Source organism: Peromyscus californicus, unplaced genomic scaffold (genome assembly GCF_007827085.1).
Source record: "Peromyscus californicus insignis strain IS unplaced genomic scaffold, ASM782708v3 Scaffold_6__1_contigs__length_162567912, whole genome shotgun sequence".
Classification (NCBI taxonomy): domain Eukaryota; kingdom Metazoa; phylum Chordata; class Mammalia; order Rodentia; family Cricetidae; genus Peromyscus; species Peromyscus californicus.
In genome coordinates this window covers 99,118,866-99,136,482 of record NW_026294584.1, presented here as the reverse complement: position 1 = coordinate 99,136,482, position 17,617 = coordinate 99,118,866, and the positions used below count along the sequence as shown (strand labels likewise).

The following is a 17,617-nucleotide window of genomic DNA, read 5'->3' as shown; positions in this document are numbered from 1 at the left end:
AGTGGTATTACCCAGACTGGCCTCAAATTCTCGGTCCTCCTACCTTAGCCTGCCTAATGCTGGGGACAGAGCTGTGCCCACCACTGCCAATAGGACATGCTGCTTTTTGTTTGGGGTACTGCTGCTTGGATGCAGGCTCTCATGCATCCTAAGCAAGGGTGTTACCACTGAGCTATACTAAACCTCGGCCTTTATTTGCTTATTTTGTGTGTGTGTGTGTGTGTGTGTGTGTGTGTGTGTGTGTGTGTGTGTGAGTGTGTGTGTGTGTATGGGTGTTTTACTTGCACATATATCTGTGCACTAGGTGTGTGACTGGTGCCTTTAGAGGCCAGAGAAGTGTGTCCGATTCTGCAACTAGAGTTACAGATAGTTGTGAGCCACCATGTAGGTGTTGGGAAGTAAACCCAGGTCCTCTGGAAGAGCAGCCACTGCTCTTAACCACTGAGCCATTTCTCCAGCCCCCTAATTATTTTTGAAATAAGGTTTCACTAAATTGAACCAACTGACCTTGAACTTGCCCTATAACCCAGACCGTCCTTGAACTCTGATCCATCTTTCTCAGTAGGCCTGTGCCACCTGATCTAGCCAAGACATACTTTTTGTGAGATGACTGACCCTAGATGTGTCCATCCCTCTCCAGAAGGAGGCAACCTGCCTAGAGGTAGCACACCTGGAGTAGGGACCAGCCTCATAAAGCACTTCCTATAAACTAAGTGTGCTAAGATGAATGTGGCCTCTTTTCCCCAAAACTGCTTCTGAAACGCCACAAGAACAGTGACCCCACTTGACCTATGCCCCCCCCAACACATACCTGGTCCTCAAAGCACAGGTTCCTCAGTCCCTGCAGCTCGTCATTACCCACATACCTGCACCCCAAAATGTTATGCATAATGCACTTCAAGTTGATACAAGTTAGCAGTACAAGTAGAACAGAGAGGTTAGTACCTTTCACACAACAGAAGAGCCCCTGGCTTTGCCCTAGGTCTTGGGCTCGCTCAGTCAGTAAAGCCCTTGCCATGTAAGTGTAAGGACATGAACTCAAATCCCCACAACCCATATAAAGCTAGGCATGCCAGCACACATCCATAGCCCAGTACTCCTATGAGGAGATGGGAGGCAAACACGTGAGATTCTTCAGAAGCCCTAGGCCATCTAGCCTGGTTTACACAGTGGCTAACAGCAAAGAAACCTTGACTCAATCGAGATGGAAGGTAAGGATTGACACCTGAGGGTGTCCTCTGACCTCCACTCATGTGCCACTCTCATGCACACACATTATACACATATGCCAAAATTAGAAGACTCTGAACGCCTCAGATATTTTCAAAAGGCTCCCTTTCTGCCCGGTTCACAGGGTGATCAGGCTGTCGCTGCCTATAGCCACATTTGTGTGAGAGGATGCAGACAAGTGGTCCAGACCATGACCAGAGTTAACCTCATGGGGAACTTGCTACACACCTGCTGCTCTCTGACCCTGGGGTCACGGGGAAGAGTCTGAGAGCTGAGTCCCAAGTCTACATGTGACCACTGGACTTTGTCAAGGAGATGAGCTTGGGGAGGAGGCTCAGCTGACAGACAGGGTTCTTGGAAAGCTTCCCTAAAGCCTAGGCTTGGCCTCCATGGCTCTGTGTAGAAAGAAGGCTGTTCTCCATAAGTTTGTTTCTGTTTTGTTCTGAGACAAGGAATCATGCAGCCCAGGCTGCCCTCCAATTTGATATGCAGTTGAGGATAACCTTGAACTTCTGATCCTCTTGCCTCTACCTCCCCATGTGTGGATTACTCTTGGCTTTATGCAGTGCTTGAGATAGAACCCAGGGCCTCATGCATGCTCTGCAGGCACCCTACCATCAACTGAACTAAAGCCCCACCTTCAGCAAGGTTTAGAAGGGCCATGGTCAGGACAGAACTATTGCTCCGGTGACCTCTCAGGGCTAGGTCCTGGGATCATGTGACCTCTGTGAAGGGGCCTGGTCTTTACCCCCACCCACTGGAGAAGATGCCCAGACAGGCCCAGGAAGTACCCAGGTCAGGAAAGAAAGGCTGGGTACTGACCTCTAGCCCACCACTTGGCCCTGAAAAGCCACTGAGCTCATCACCCCTTCTCTACCAAACACAGCCCCTCACTGTACTAAACACACAGCACACTGAAAGGCCCTGAGACCGTCACAGCCCTGTGCGGTTAGGATGGGAAGCAGCTCCTGAGTCATGAAAATATGGTGGGGGTAAAGTACACGATCTTAACTGCTGGGCCATCTCTCTAGCCCCTCTAACTGAAACACCCCAAAATAGGTTTTTGTATGTGTGTGACAATAATATCATAGTGGCGATACATAGAAGTTGGTCACACATACACCCAAAAAAGGTTGTTTCATATTATTGACAGCTGTTAAAAGCATACTCACCACTGCTCTGACCTACATAACAATGAGAGCAGAACCAGATCACTGGATTCAGCACAGGACTAAAGCCTATGTCTTTTCCTATGTTGACTACTGTCTTCCAACATCCTAGGTGTGCAGGGTTGGTAAACTGTCCATTCAGAGACCAGACTCTGAGAAGAAAGGAGGCCTCTGGGTTTCAGAGGCCCAGTACTGAGAATGCCCAGGAAGGGATCTCAGCAGAGGGCCAGGCCTCCCTATCCAGCATCTCAACCTTTAGGTTGAGAGGTTCCAGCAGAAGGCATGTACCATCCAGGGGCACACACGGCCTGACAATCAGCAAGGAGTCAGCCAAAGGCCATAGTGATCAGCTTGGTCTTCAAACGCTCTGAGTGCCAAAGAAGGCAACTGAGGGAGGGAGGGAAAGAGGAACCAGGCAGGGAACCTGCCTCCTAGGGAGTGGAAGCTATTGATCATGTGACCAATATCACACATTCCGGCTTCCTAGTCCTGGTCAGCAGTTAAAAGCACTAGCTTCAGCCGGGCAGTGGTGGTGCACGCCTTTCATCTTAGCACTTGGGAGGCAGAGGTAGGCGATTCTCATTCAAGGCCAGCCTGGTCTACAGATTAAGTCCAGGACAGCCAGGGATACACAGAGAAACCCTGTCTCAAAACAATAAATAGATAAACAAACAAACAAATAAATGGCACTAGCTTTGCTGGGCATGCCTTTGATCCCAGCACTTAAGAGGCAGAGACAGGTGGATCTCTGAGTTCAAGGCCAGCTTAGTCTACATAGCCAGTTCCATGACAGCCAGAGCTATAAAACACAGAAACTCTGTCTCAAAAACAAAACAAAAAGGAGATGGAATACATTCCAGACACTCCCTCCATTCTATCTCCCACACCTAAGCTGCACAGAATGTTGTCCAGCTGCTCCTGGCCTTAGAAGGCGCTAGAATATCTAAGTAGAAGGCTGACCAAAGGGGAGACTCCATGTAGGCAGCTTTGGAGAGGTCATGCTGGGATGGGGCTTTGAGGGAATGCAGCTATTCTGGGATCACCCACACCCCTGTATATAATCTGTCAATGTGCTCATAGCATGCTCCCATAAGTAAGCCCAATGACACTGGCTTGCCCAGCTGTATTTGGGTAGACATCTGCTGGACCGGTGAGTGCGTGGGACTGAGGTGTTCACAGGTGAGCACGAGGTTCAGGAGTTGGAGGACATCATTAGGAGTTGAGGCCAGCCATAAAACAAGAGAAAAGGCTAACCTCTAACCTCTAAAAGGGTCTAAGGGACAAAAAGGAATGTGAATGAGTCAGGACCATCTAAATGTTCCAGAATATTCTGGAGCCATCTTTAGTTTCAGGTACTGTGTGAAAACACAGGAATGGTGCCTTCCTCTCATAGCACCTCCGAGACAATGCCCCCAAGCCAAAAGTCTCTTCATGGCTGTTGGTTGTCTGTCTCCTCTCCCAACTTTTCTAGTTCTCTCTGTGTGTTCCATACATCATCTGGTTGAGGAACTGGACCTCCTGGGACCTTGGAAGTAGATTCCCATGATGCCATTCATTATAATTCTCCATCCCCAGACTCTAGACTTCTAGACATGAGTCCTCCCTACGTGGGTGTGGGCTTCCTGCATGAACTCAGGGGAGCTCAGGCTCAGCAGTGGACTCTCCACCGCTGCCCTGCCCAACTCTTAGGAAGCCCCCTGTTGTGTGACTGGGGATGATGTGAACAGACGTCTGTTCACCCAGGTTGGCACACAGTACACAGGCCAGCACCATCCCTCCCAGAGGCACAGGGGTCCTGCCAGCAACACTCTACCCAGCCTGGCTGCTGAGCCAGGCCTGCACTCAAATATTCCAGGGACAAGAACAGAGTGTCCTGTGGAACTCACACCCTGGTGGGGAACGAGAGGCAAATAAACCAAGGAAGACGGCAGTCATCGCAGGAAAACAGAGTGAAAGGGTGGCCAGGGACTTGGGAGGGGCCCTAGGATCAGCTAGTTACAGTGGGCTTGGAGGACGGGGAGCGGAGGGAAAGGGAGAAGACACTCCAGAGAAAAAGAACAGAAAGTCCAGGCACTGGGCTGCAAAGGGCAGACTGGGGTAGACTGGGGGCAGATGGGGGAAGACAGTAGACAGCCTCCAGCACACAAAGGAACTAGGACTTTCTTTTCTTGTTTTTACTTCCCCGCCCCCCCACCCCCCACCCACCCACCCCCGCCGAGACAGGGCTTCTCTGTGTAGTTTTGGTGCCTGACCTGGATCTCCCTCTATAGACCAGGCTGGCCTTGAACTCAGAGATCTGCCTGGCTCTGCTGGGATAAAAGGCGTGTGCCACCACCGCCCGGCTCTTTTTACTTTTTTTGAAAGATATTTTATTATTTATGTGTATGCAGCTGTGTATGAGTTTGTGCACATGAATTCAAGTGTCCATGCAGACCAGAAAAGGGTATTAGACCCCCTGGAGGGGAATTACAGGTGGTTGTGAGCCACCTGATGTGGGTGCTGGGACTAAACTCAGGTCCTCTGCAAGAGCAATATGCACTCTTAATCACTGAGCCGGTCCTCCAGCCCGTTACTTGGTTTTGGAAAGAGGGTCTCACTCTGGAGCCCAGGCTGGCCTGGGACTCTCAGCAACCCTCCTCTCAGCCTCTCTAAGTGCTGCGATCACAGGTGTAAGCCACCATGCCTGTCTGGAGACCTGTGGCTCTACTGTGGACCCTGAATGCATTCTAGGGTACGACTGAGGACAGAACTGGTGGACACTGATGGAGGAAGAAGAAAGAGCGTCTCATGAAGGGCAGCACAGAGAGAAGACAGGGAGCAGAGAGCGGGGCCAGCACAACCTTGACAGGTCCCAAGCCAGGCTGATCCCCAACACCTTAGATTTTAACAGCCATTTCTGTCATAAATTAATAATCAGACACCTTTGTTTATTTCTTAAAGTATCAGCAGCTAACTGTCTAAAGCAGAAGTTTAAAAACACAATCCTGGGCCAGAGAGATGGCTCAGAAAGAAAAGTACTTGCCACCAAGCCTGCCAACCTGAGTTTGATCCAAGGGACCTCCATGGTAGAAGGAAAGAACCCATTCCGGAAAGCTGCCTCTGACCTCCACATGTGCCATGGCATTTATACACCCATATACACCTACGTAAATAAATTTCGAGAAAAAAAAAAAAAAGAAAGAAAGAAGAGAAAGCCCTGGGGCCAGGGAGGTGGTTCAACAGGTAAAACCATTCTAACACAAGCCTGGAGACCTGAGTTCAACCCCTGGGGCCCCCAGTGGACAGGAGAGCAGACCCCAGTTGTTCTCTGACCTCCACACACACACTGGAGCACACAGGTACCTGCTCCCAGGGGGCATCAGAACACAATGGTAAATAAAATGGAAACTCTAAGAAACAATTCTGGGAAGCGGAGCACAGCAGTGCAGGCCTGTAATCCCAGCATTTGTGAGGTGGAGGCTGGAGGATTAGGATTTCAAAATCATTCTTGGCAACATGGCAAGTTCAAGGCCAGCATGAGCTCCACAGAAACCTCATCTCAAACAGGAAATCCTGACCCAGGGGCAATGGGGAGGCAGGAGGGACAGGGGCTTCCTCAGGGGATGTTTTCTGGTGCCTTGGCAGCACCACCCTGTGCTGGATTCTCCCAGAAATTGGCAGTAGAAATCAATATTCATTCACCTTTTCCATTCTACACCCCAGGATGCCTCCTGTATGGGTTTGGATATGGAGTGTTCCCCAAAAAGCTAACATGCTACAGGCTTGTTCCTCACTGTGGGTGACTAGATCGGAGCTCTGTCTTCATCCATGGGCCAAACCACTAATATATTCACAACTGGATGGCATTACTGGAGGATGGTAGGAGGCAAGGCCAAGTTGGAAAGAAGCAGGCCGCAGGTGGGGGCCTTGATTCTCTCCCAGGCAACCATAAAACAGCCACTTCTACCACAGGCTCCAGACCCCAGAATATTCTGCCTTACCTCAGGAACAAACAAGCCAACAACCTTGGGCTGACATTTCTCAGGTACTCTGTCAGCATACTGACAGAGGAGCGAAAACGCAACATCCAGCTGAGTGTGGGCCTGCTCCCAGCTGTTCTGAAGGCTGAGGCAGGAGAATTGCCTGGGCTCAAGATTTCCAGGCAAGCCTGGGTAACACTGGGAAACTGTCCCAAAACAAAACAAAAAGAGCAAGTAAAACAAAGCAAGGCACCTTCCACCATCCACTAGATAAAGACACGGTACTAGCAGGACTTGATTTACTTACTCAGAGAAAGAAACTGGGGGAAGGTGTCTTTAAGGGCATTGTGGGACGCCACACACACACCAGTAGCTGAGAGACAGAGACCTGATTCTAGTCCTGCCTCTTATTTACTGAATGAATTTTGTTTTTATTTTGAGACAGGGTCTCACATAGGCCAACTGGCCTTGAACTTTGTAACTGAGAATGACTTTGAAGCCCTCTCTTCCTGCCTCTCTCTCTCGCAAGCACTGAGAATACAGGCATGTGCGACCACACCCGGTTTATGTGGCGATGGGGATGGACCCAGGACTTCGGGCATGCTGGGCAAGTACTCTCCCACCTGAGCTGCATCTCCAGCCCCTTGAGTGCATCGCTGGGTTGGGTGTTTGCTTTTTTACAGTAGGGAGGACTGAGCCCAGGACTCACACATGGTGAGAAGTAGTAGACAAGACTCTACTACTAACAATATTACATCCCCAGTGCTCCTTAGGTGGATTTTTTTTTTGAGACAGAGTTTCTCTGTGTTGCCCTGGCTGGCCTACCTGCCTCTGCCTCCCTAGTGTTGGGATTAAATTAAAGGCATGTGCCACCACTGCCCAGTGACCTTGGGTAGATTTTTAAAAGCTATTTGCCTCTGCAAAATGAAATGATAAACTAGATTTAAAAACAGGAAAGCGCCGGGCGGTGGTGGCGCACGCCTTTAATCCCAGCACTCGGGAGGCAGAGCCAGGCGGATCTCTGTGAGTTCGAGGCCAGCCTGGGCTACCAAGTGAGTTCCAGGAAAGGCGCAAAGCTACACAGAGAAACCCTGTCTCGAAAAACCAAAAAAAAAAAAAAAAAAAAAAAAAAAAACAGGAAAGCACCAGCTAAAACTCACAGTTGGAGTCTGGAGACAACCAGGAGACACCACCCCCCAATCTCCTCTGCCTTCTGCCTCCTCTTCTCTCAAAACCCCGTGGAAGCAGTCTGTGTCACACACCAGGGGACAGGAGTGGAGGGCTCTCAGGCCAACCCCTGTGCCCTAACTCCCACAACCTACTCTTTGACTTGGTCTCTATACTTAAACTACAAGCCAGACACAATCCCAGGACCCAACTGAGCCTTTCATCAGGCCCGAAGACTAATCCTATCATCTCCTCTGGCATCATGCCAGGCCTGGCAGCCACAACCCTTGGAGGGGACCCAGACTAGCATTCACCAGTTACTCCTATCACTGCACACCCCAGCCAGGCTCAGCCTGCACCCCCACTTCCTTCGCATAAACATCTCCTCTAATATTTGTCCCACTGCCTGACACTCCAAAGGTCTGCGTGTCAGCTGGCCTCAGAAGGGGCTGGGAGCCCCATGCCATAAAAATGCCAGAAGGCCGGTCCAACCGCCACGCAACAAGGGCGGATATTCGGAGTGCAGGGCCCAGAGCCAGACAAGGGAAAGTGCACCGGGCTTGAGGTAAGGCACCTGTCCACCACTAACAAGCCCCGAGACCCTGGACAGGTCATTCCCGTCCCGGGACCCCACTCTTCCATGTTTGTGGAAATAGGGATCACTCTGCTGCCCTCGGCGGGCAGTAAAATGAGATAATTCTGGAAAAGCATGCTGAGAAGTAGGCCAGCCACATATAAAAGCTTTGAGTTTATTGTCTATGGAAGGTCTTTTACAGGCTGTCACTTGCCTCCAGGAACGAGGTGGCCAGGACCATGCAGCGATGACTATTCAGGAGAAAGAAGGAGTTGGCAAGACGACCTTTCATGGAGGCTCAGCGACGAGGGGAAGGACTTCTACCTAGCCCACCTGGCTTCTGGGGTGCTAACCTCACTTTCCCCAGGAACCTTGAGTCAGAGAGGCCAGAGCTAAGTGATGACTGTCCTTCTCTGGAGCTCCTGTTTGAACCTCAGCAGAGATAAACACCAATAATACTTCTCACTTGGGGGAAAGTGAGGCAGGTGGGTCACAGGTAGAGCTGCATTTGAGAACGTCGCACTTGGCCAAACAGGGAGGGAGGAGAAACTATGCCGTTCCTGCTTGTAATGCAGGAAATAAGTTTGGAGGCTTACCCCAGAGCCGGAAAAACTGGCTGCCTCTGAGAAGGGGAGCAGGTTGACTCAGGCTGGGGGGCAAGATGTACCCAAACTCAGCCCAGCTCCCCTCCCTGCCTCTCCCCACTTCTGAAGTGGTCCCTTCCCTGCCTTCTGGTCACGAGGCCGCATCAGGTCTCTTCTGCATCCCCAGGAAGCCGGGCCTGGCCCCTCCAGCCCTGTGAACACCTCTTCTCCTGACTCTCCTCTGGGGCTGTCTGCCGGCTCTGTGGGTAAAAGCTTCCTGAGAAGTCTCCTCTCAAATACACTACTGACCCTCTCCTGAGGGGAACCTGTTTCCCTTCTCCCACTGCCTCCCTGCTGAAGCACAGTGGTTACAGGGGGCCTTGGGAAAGGCTTCCCAGGCTTGAAAATGTGGGAAACAAACAGCAAATGCCTGGTCTCTGAGAGGAAGAACAGGAGGTCTAGCAGCCTCTGTCTAGCCAAACACGCATGCGACACCTTGGGAGGAGTTGGGGAGATTCAGATGGACCCATCCAAGTCTGAGGAGTGTCCCAGGCCTCAGCCTACCTTTGTGATACACTAGGTAGCAAGCAACACTCATCCCCTGGGATGAACATGACCAGTTAGAACCATAGACACCATAAACTGCTTAACTCATAAACTCGGGGCTCTGACAGGAGGAGAAGCAAGTCCCCAAGGCCAAGCCCAAGATCTGGAGATCTGTATTGGAGAGTGAGAAGAAGCCTTAACAAGGTCCCTGCCAAGCACCTGGACTTGTGCAAGGGGCTGGGGTGCGAGATGCGCAGAGATGGACCAATGTTCCCATGGTGGTGTGTGCTGGGGGCACGGGGCAGAGATGGACCAATGTTCCCATGTGGTGTGGTCAGGAGCCCAGGTCAAGTCCTAACTCTGTCATGTGCTGTGCTAAAGTCACTTCACCTCTGTGTGCCAAGAACTACTCAGCCATGAAGCAGGGTAACAGCTGAAAGTTCCCGGGTGTGCGCTGAGGTAAGGGAAGTCCTCGAAGGGAGTTAGTGAGTGACAGACGAGAACAAGACAGAAAAAACCCTCAGTCCTCGGTCCTGGGCTGGGAGGCAGAGAGGTTCTCTGATGGCCGCCCAACTAGTCTCTAGTTGTATGTATCTCCTCAAGGAGGCTGGCCTTGACTAGAGCAAACCCAGTAACCCATCTGCTCAGAACCTATCCAGGATTCCTGTGTGGGCCCCAGAACCCAGGCTTTAACTAACGTGTTTCCAATGCAGAAAGATGGCCATGTCCACCTCCAGAGTCCCTCCCCCAGAGGCTCATCTTGAACTTTACCATGTGCTCCAGGGATGCCTCAGAAAACAACCTTCCAGGGCTGGATAGAACCCAGAGACCCCCCCTTCTGCTTCCCATGAGCTATGCGCCCAACTCACAGAAACCCCACGATGCACACAGGACCCAAACGCCAGCTCTTGCTCACCCATAACTCTTTAGGCTGCCAGAGCTTAACAGAAGCCACGGAGAACCACACCCTTTCTGACTACTGACTGGCTCCTGGGCTCTCTTCTCCTTACCCCCAGCCAGTCTCCACATGTTCCAGCCTCGTCTACCTCTGAGGCTGGAATTCCGAGTAAGACCCACTGCATAGGAGGTAAACTGAAGGGTAGGCTGAAGGGTAGGTGCTCTGCTAGAGCCTCTTCCCATAGCATCTCCTCTCTGGAAGCCCTGCTCACTGCTGGCTGAGGAGACACTCGGCCTATACGGGGCCTCATCACCATGTATCAAGACCCCTCTCTTCCATAGGGAAGCCAGCTCAAAAGGAACAGAGTGACCAGTCTTTCAGTACTGGCTTCCAGGATCCAGCCTGAGGTCACACTCTATACAGGGAAATAGTGTGGGGGCTGATTTCCACAGAGCAACAGCCGCCCCTGTCGCTGTGTTAGTCATCTGTCCCGAGCAGGGTGGGAAGGGCAAGGGAAACATCTGGAGAAGGCCAGACCAGCAGTTTAGCGGCAAGGAAAGCGTCACAGCGCCAGGGTGACTGCAATAACAAGGAGCAGTCAGCTGCAGCCTGGACTACACAGCAAGTTCCAGGTCAGCCTCAAATATGCAGTGAAACCCTGCCGCAAAGAAGAAAAATTAAAGCAAAACCAGGCCTCAAGGTCAACCAGGATGGTGGTTCTGCTGGCTTGTACCTTGTCCCCATCTGCCTAGAGGGGTGGGCAGACCCCTGGTGACTGCCTGGGTCTGGCCCAGGAGTCAGGGCCAGGGACAGATTCAAAGGAAAGGCGAAGTCACTGTGCCCGGGAGAGGAGTCACATCTACCCCACCCTACCCTCCATGATCCTGCTCAAACAATCCCAAATAGGGGTAGGCCACTAGATGGCAATTGAGAGATGAAGCTTGTCCATCCTAATGACACCTTCTGAGTGTGGCCACAACCCTCCCCAGCAGCCCCCAGGCTCCACTCCAGACCTGGGGTTCAAGCGGGGGCCTGAGTGGGCCTCGGCTGCTTCTTGAAAACCAGGTCACACCTAGCTCATGCCGGTCATCCCAGCTCTCAAGGGGGCAGAGGCAGGAGAACTGGGAGTTTAAATAGTTGTGGCCAGCCAGGAAGAACCTCTGCCCTCAGACTCCCACACCCATGAGCTTCCCTGGGCCTGCCCTCTCCAAAAATTAAAAGATACAACCGTGCACAGGCTGGGCAGGAACTGACGAAGGAAGCCTCTCGGGGGCAGTTAGCAGCCTGCTCATGGTCACGGTTTTAGACTATGATGAGAGAAGACAACTGGTCCCAGCTGACAAACCCACAGCCCTGGCTATTCCAGAGGACCAGCCCGATTTATTCCTGGACCATAGGCTTCATGGCTGGGACCAGGTCAGGGAGGAGGCAAATGTGGGGGTCCACACAAGATGGTGCTGTCTCCTCCTCTCCCAGTACAGACCAACCAGCACTCTCAGGGGGTCAAAAGCAGGTCTCCCCATCCAAAACGCTCTGTGACAGACTCCCTAACCTCATTCAAACACTTTTGCTACTTTCTTTTTCCTCTTCCAGTTATTTGGGGTCATTCCCCTGTGGTATAAGCCACATCCACAGCAGGAGTCCAGAAGAGCCCAAGTGTCACTATCTGACCCCACAGGTAACAAAAGGAACTAACTTCCACTATCCCATCTAGGTCCTAGGAGGCAGAATAGCAAACCTGGCACCCATTGGGTGTTCCAGGGTAGGGGGCAGTGGTGGTAAGAGCTAACAGTGGGGAGCACCTTGGAACTGTCCCAGCTGCAACACCACACTGGTGTCACGCAGGAAGATGGCGCTCCAGATGGGAAGGCATTCTGATCAAGTGTCATATGTGCCACGGTTTTTGTTTTGAGAGCTTCCTCTCTGAGGGCTGGAAATACAGCTCAGCAATAATGTGCTTGCCTAGCACACACTAGCCACCGAGTTCCATCCCTGGTATGGGAGGGGTGGGGGTAGATTTCCTCTTTGGATATTTCGAAAGTCTCCAGTAAAGTGTCTCACACTGACAAGTGCCTCACAGAGAAGTGACTTGCAGGGGTCCCAGCCCTACCCTTGTGAAAGCAGCCATCTAGAATTACACCAAGCCTTTACAGATGGCATCTTACCAATCTATAGAGCCAATCTCTAACATTATGACCCTTGCAGAGACGTGGTGAAAAGGTTAAGGAACCAACATTATACCAGCGTACCTTCCTCCAGGGCATGGGCAGTAGCAAGTAAGGCTGCCAGGGAGAGCTGCAGAGCCATTGGGTGACCCGAGCCTGGCTTAAGGACCACGGATGCTTCCCAGGTGCAGCTCTTGGGCCTCCAGAGGGCTGCAAAGGGCAGCTGGGAATTCTGATATTTGTCCTGTCAGATGTCTAAGTTCTAAGCTCTTGAGCAGTTCTTCTAAGGCAGAGGACTTCTTCCATGGTGTTGTCAACATGTCCTTCCACCACCTCTTCTGTTCACTGACCTACAAACATTCATACACACACACACACACACACACACACACACACACACACACGTCTGGGAACTGCACTAGGTCTTCCACTGTATTCTCATTTCATCTCCCACATCAACCCTGGGAAGGTGTAAGTTACCTCCATTTTAAAGACTAGTAAACTGAGACACTCAAGAGTTTGCCTGCCTAGCACACTTGAGAAAGGGATCTGCTCCACGCAACTTCTCAGCCTCCTCCCCTCAAGTCAGCCTGCTCTTCCCAAGTCAGACTCTCTAGGTAACAGGGGCCCACCACTTGCTCCCTCCACCCCTGCATCCTAGAAGTACTGTGAAGACAGTACTTTCCACCAGTACCCAAAACTGAGATGTCACCCCTGATCTTCTCTGCCTCGCCACGTGGGCTTTGCACAGACTTACTGCCTCAGCAGCTCAGGCCAGGAAATGCCTCCAGGAGTGGCCACTAGAGCCTTTGGGACGTGGAGCAGAAGTGGCTGCCCTAGTTCTCTGTCAGTGAGCATGCTGTGAGGTCCAGGGACTAGAGGAACAGAGGGGGTCAACTACGTGGACTTTTCCTTTGCCCACCCTAAGTGCCCGCCTTCCTGCCCTCTCCAACTCCATAAATAAGCCAGGTCAATGCGTTAGCAGGAAGGCAGCCAGGTGGGCGTGAAGCGATGCTTGTGGAAAAGATGACTTCTGAAAGTAAATTAAGGTTCCCATGCAGATCAAGGGAAGGCACGTCAAAGTCTCCTGGGAGCACTGTTCTTGGCAGAAAACAGGCCCACCTGGACTTGCAGGCTGGGCCAGCTCCACTAAGCAAGATTCAAGGCCAAGAGGGAAGAAAGGATATGAACTGGAAAGGGGGGGGGGGGGGGGAAATCAAAGTAGCTTCTCCCTGTAGGTTGTTTTGTTGTTTCTGTTTTTTGTTTTGTTTTGTTTTAATTTATCCCCCTAGTCCACCACCACCCCTAAAACATAGCCCACATGTAACCACCATCCTGGCTAGAACGGCCAAACAGAAAAGGGGTGATGGGAATGGGAAAAGGAAGGAGTTAAGGGGTCAGAGGAGAGCATTCCACCCCACACCCAGTGCCTGGTCTGCCTGGACCAGGAAAGAGGGAAAGGACACCAAAGAGGAAAGGAAAGACAAAACAAGGCCCGAGCTGCAGCACATGACTCCACACCCAGCAACCAAACAGCAAGTCATGAGGAAAGAGGAGAAGTCAGGGGAGGGGGATGAAGTCAGGTCAGAGCCCTGTCTGGAATGTGCCCAGTCCTATCCCACCCCAGCCACAGCAGGCCAGCCGGGAAAGTCCTTCCCTATTCATGTTTGGGGGGGGGAGGCAGGGCGGAAATCATTTAAGGAAGGTTAGACCCTTTTCTTTTCCTTTCTTCTTTTTATTTTATTTTATTTATTTGGTTTTTGGTTTTTCCGAGAGACAGGGTTTCTCTGTGTGGCTTTGCGCCTTTCCTGGATCTAGCTCTGTAGACCAGGCTGGCCTTGAACTCACAGAGATCCACCTGCCTCTGCCTCCCGAGTGCTGGGATTAAAGGCGTGTGCCACCACCCCCCGGCTGGTTGGACCCTTTTCTATCCAAATCCTGCTTCCCTCTTCCTCTGTACCTGGCTCAAGGCTCACCCCTCTCCAGAAAGCCTTCCTCAATTTACTCAAAACCAGCAAGCCTTTTCAGCAGCTATCCTACGCAGGATACCACCTTGCACCCATCCCCTTACAGACCCTCCCCCGAGGAGGCTTAGAAATTAACTGCTCCAGGAGGCCCCAGGAGGTGGTCAGCCCTGGAGACTGACTTCCAGATGGTCACAGGCCCAAACAGGAGAAGGTGCTCCAAGTCTTAGGTCTTTTGTTCGTTTTTTGTTTTTCAAGACAGGGTTCCTCTGTGTAGCCCAGGCTGGCCTCAAACTCAAAAAGATCTGCCTGTCTCTGCCTCCCAAGTGTTGGGATTAAAAAACGTGTACCAGCCGGGCGGTGGTGGCGCACGCCTTTAATCCCAGCACTCGGGAGGCAGAGCCAGGCGGATCTCTGTGAGTTCGAGGCCAGCCTGGTCTCCAAAGCGAGTTCCAGGAAAGGCGCAAAGCTACACAGAGAAACCCTGTCTCGAAAAAAAAACCAAAAAAAAAAAAAACGTGTACCACCACTGCCAGCCCAGTCTTAGGTCTTAATCTTAACTCTGGGAAGGCCAAACCCTGCCAAAATAAATGATCAAAACACCCTATCCTTACAGCCCGGTTTTGGTGGCCCACACCTTTGAGCCCAGCATTGGGGAGGCAGAGGCAGGAGGTACGCTTGAGTTCAGGGCAAATTCCAGGACAGCCAGGGCTCCACAGAGAGATCCTGTCTCAAAACTAAACAACAAAAACCCCTCCTATCCTTTCTAGGGAAAATATCCTGGAGAATGGCTAAGCATTATAACCATGCCACTGCCTCACCAGGGACAAGCTGACCCAGGGGTTTCCTTCCTAAGCTAAGGAGGTCGCCCAATTCTCTCAGTTCTGGTACCCTGGACACAGAGCCAGGGAGCATGACCAGATGGTGAAGGGCATCCCTGTACATTCAAGAGACACGTGTTCTGTGTAACCCTGGGTTTTGCTGAGGCGTCTCCCTTCAATCTTGCTCTAGAAGATAACAACCTCACCTTGCTGCGTCTACAAGGTTAGCCAGTCTCTCCACTCCCCTACAGGCCGGGCACCTCTTTGAGGCAGGCCCTGAAGCCCTGAAATTTCCCTTCTTGAATTCTCACAGCCTCAGAATCCCATTCCGAACTTTCCTTGACCATGTACTCCTAACGCTTGGTCACTATGCCAACTCCATCAGGCCTCCCAGGCCCACCAGGCTGTTTGGGAGACAATCGGAGGGCCCCAAAATGAGAAGTAACAACTAATGTGTCGGTTTGTGTGTGTCCTTGAGCGCGAGGTCGGGGTCCCAATGTCCCACCAGCCCCGCCCGGTTAGACCTTCAACCGTTCTGCACACCCCCCTCCCAGCGCCCCAGACTCACTGCGTGTGCTGGGCGCGGCCTGCGCGGAAGACCTCATCCAGAGCCACGGTGGCCCGGCCCAGAAACTTGTCCACACCGATGAGCGAGCGGTGCATGGTGGTGAGCACCAGCTCGCAGGCAGCATTGGGGCCCGAGGCCCAGGGCGCAGGGGCCCCATCTGCCTCCTGTGCCCGCAGCAGGCCGTCCAAGGCGCCGGGCGGCAGCTCGAACGAGCACTCCTCGCACCATTCCGGGCAGCCTTGCGTCTTCTCCACCACCGAGGTGCTGTACTTCTCGCGGCCCACCTGGATCACCGTGTACGCGTCGCTGGTGCTGCCGGCGCCTGAGCTCTTGCCCCTCAACCCGCTGGCCCGTAGCACAGTCACCTGGACGTGCGTGGGCAGCCAGCGGGTGGACCCGGCCGCCGGTTCGGCGTCGCGCACCAGGGCCATGTCTGACCGGTGGACCGAGTGACAGAGGAGGCAGCCGCGGGATGCTGTTAGCAGCCGGCTCCCGGCGCTGCCTGCAGCGAACCGGACCGCTGCAGCCGCGGGTTGGCCTGGGCCGAGCGGGCCACCGCCTCCCCGCCTCCCCGCCGCCCCGCCTCCCGGGCGGCCGCCCCCCCCACCTCGACGTCACGCCCCGCCTAGGCTCCGCCCAGACCCCGCCCCCTGGTTTCACCAGCCTGTAGCTGCCTTGGAGCTTTAGAAGCCCAGAGAGGGGCGCGGCCTCTGCAAAGATGTAGGCGGGGCACCTTCACTGGCCCAGCCCCTCTGGCCGACCCTCAAGCTAATACTGCAGTACTAAAAGGTGACTGGAGCGGAAGGGGCGCGGCCTCTGCATGGATTTGGGGCGGGGATTAAGAGCTGGCCACGCCTTGTTCACGACCGGATTCGCGTGCGCACTGTGCGGAGCTGCAAGAGAAGAAACGGAGGGGTCAACGGGTGAAGGCGGCTCACAGCCTCTGCAGAGAGGTAGGCGTGGTTACTATGGCCCCGCCCCGTTTTGGCAGCGACCCCAAACTGGAAAACTGGACCTCTGCGCTACTGCCCGGGGCGCTCTACCTGGGCAGTCCCAGGTTTTCCTTCGAGCTCCTCTATTCCGAGCTCTCGCCGCTCGGAAGGGTTTGAGGATAGATGCCGACTCCCGAGACCCCCAAAATCACACATGCTCTCCTCCCATCCTTCATCCCGCCGCTCCACGTGACCGCCTGGCACCACAGCCTCTGCTGACACTGCAGTTGAGGATCTGTGATGACTTGGAGCAGCCGCCTTCGTGCTGAGAAGTCACTGACTAGAGTGGGGCTCCAAACGAACAACCTTTTTTTTTTTTTTTTTTCCCGAAACAGGGTCTTTCTATGCAGTCCAGGCTGCCCTGGAATTCGCTATATAGATTAGGGTTCGAACTCAGATTCTCTTGCCTCCACCTTCCGAGTGCTGGGATTAAAGGCGGACTCCCCCACGACAGATTTTTTTTTTCTTTTTGAGCCACCACACTGTTTTGATTTTTTTTTCTTTTTTTAGATCAGGGGCCCACATGGTAGCCCTGCACATCCTCTAACTCACACGCCCAGCCGTCCTTAAAACATTTTTGAGTGGCCAGGTGGGGTGGTGCACACCTTTAATCCTAGTCCTTTGGAAGTAGAGGCATAGCCGGGCGGTGGTGACGCACGCCTTTAATCCCAGCACTCAGGAGGCAGAGGCAGGCAGATCTCTATGAGTTCGAGGCCAGCCTGGTCTCCAAAGCAAGTTCCAGGAAAGGTGCAAAGCTACACAGAGAAACCCTGTCTTGAAAAAACCAAAAAAAAAAAAAAAAAAAAAAAAGGAAGTAGAGGCAGGAAGATCTCTGTGACTTTGAGGCTAGTCTGGTCTGCATAGGAAGTTCTAGGCCAACCAGGACTGCCAAGTGAGATCTTGTCAAGCTAGATGTGGTGGTGCATGCCTTTAATCTCAGCACTTGCCCTTGGGAGGCAGAGGCAGGCAGATCTTTTGTA

At 52.7% G+C, this 17,617-nt stretch overlaps 1 protein-coding gene across 2 annotated transcripts in view; it reads right to left on the bottom strand.

Annotated features, from left to right (window-relative positions):
- Positions 1–16,219, bottom strand: part of Rab11fip5 (RAB11 family interacting protein 5) — a 40,461-nt gene extending 24,242 nt beyond the window's left edge. For both annotated transcript variants that reach the window (XM_052719855.1, XM_052719856.1), the window contains exon 1: positions 15,646–16,219. In XM_052719855.1, the coding sequence (XP_052575815.1) occupies positions 15,646–16,076 (431 nt within the window). In that variant the 5' untranslated portion in view covers positions 16,077–16,219. The remainder of the gene's footprint in view (positions 1–15,645) is intronic.
- Between the last annotated feature and the right edge of the window lie 1,398 nt (positions 16,220–17,617).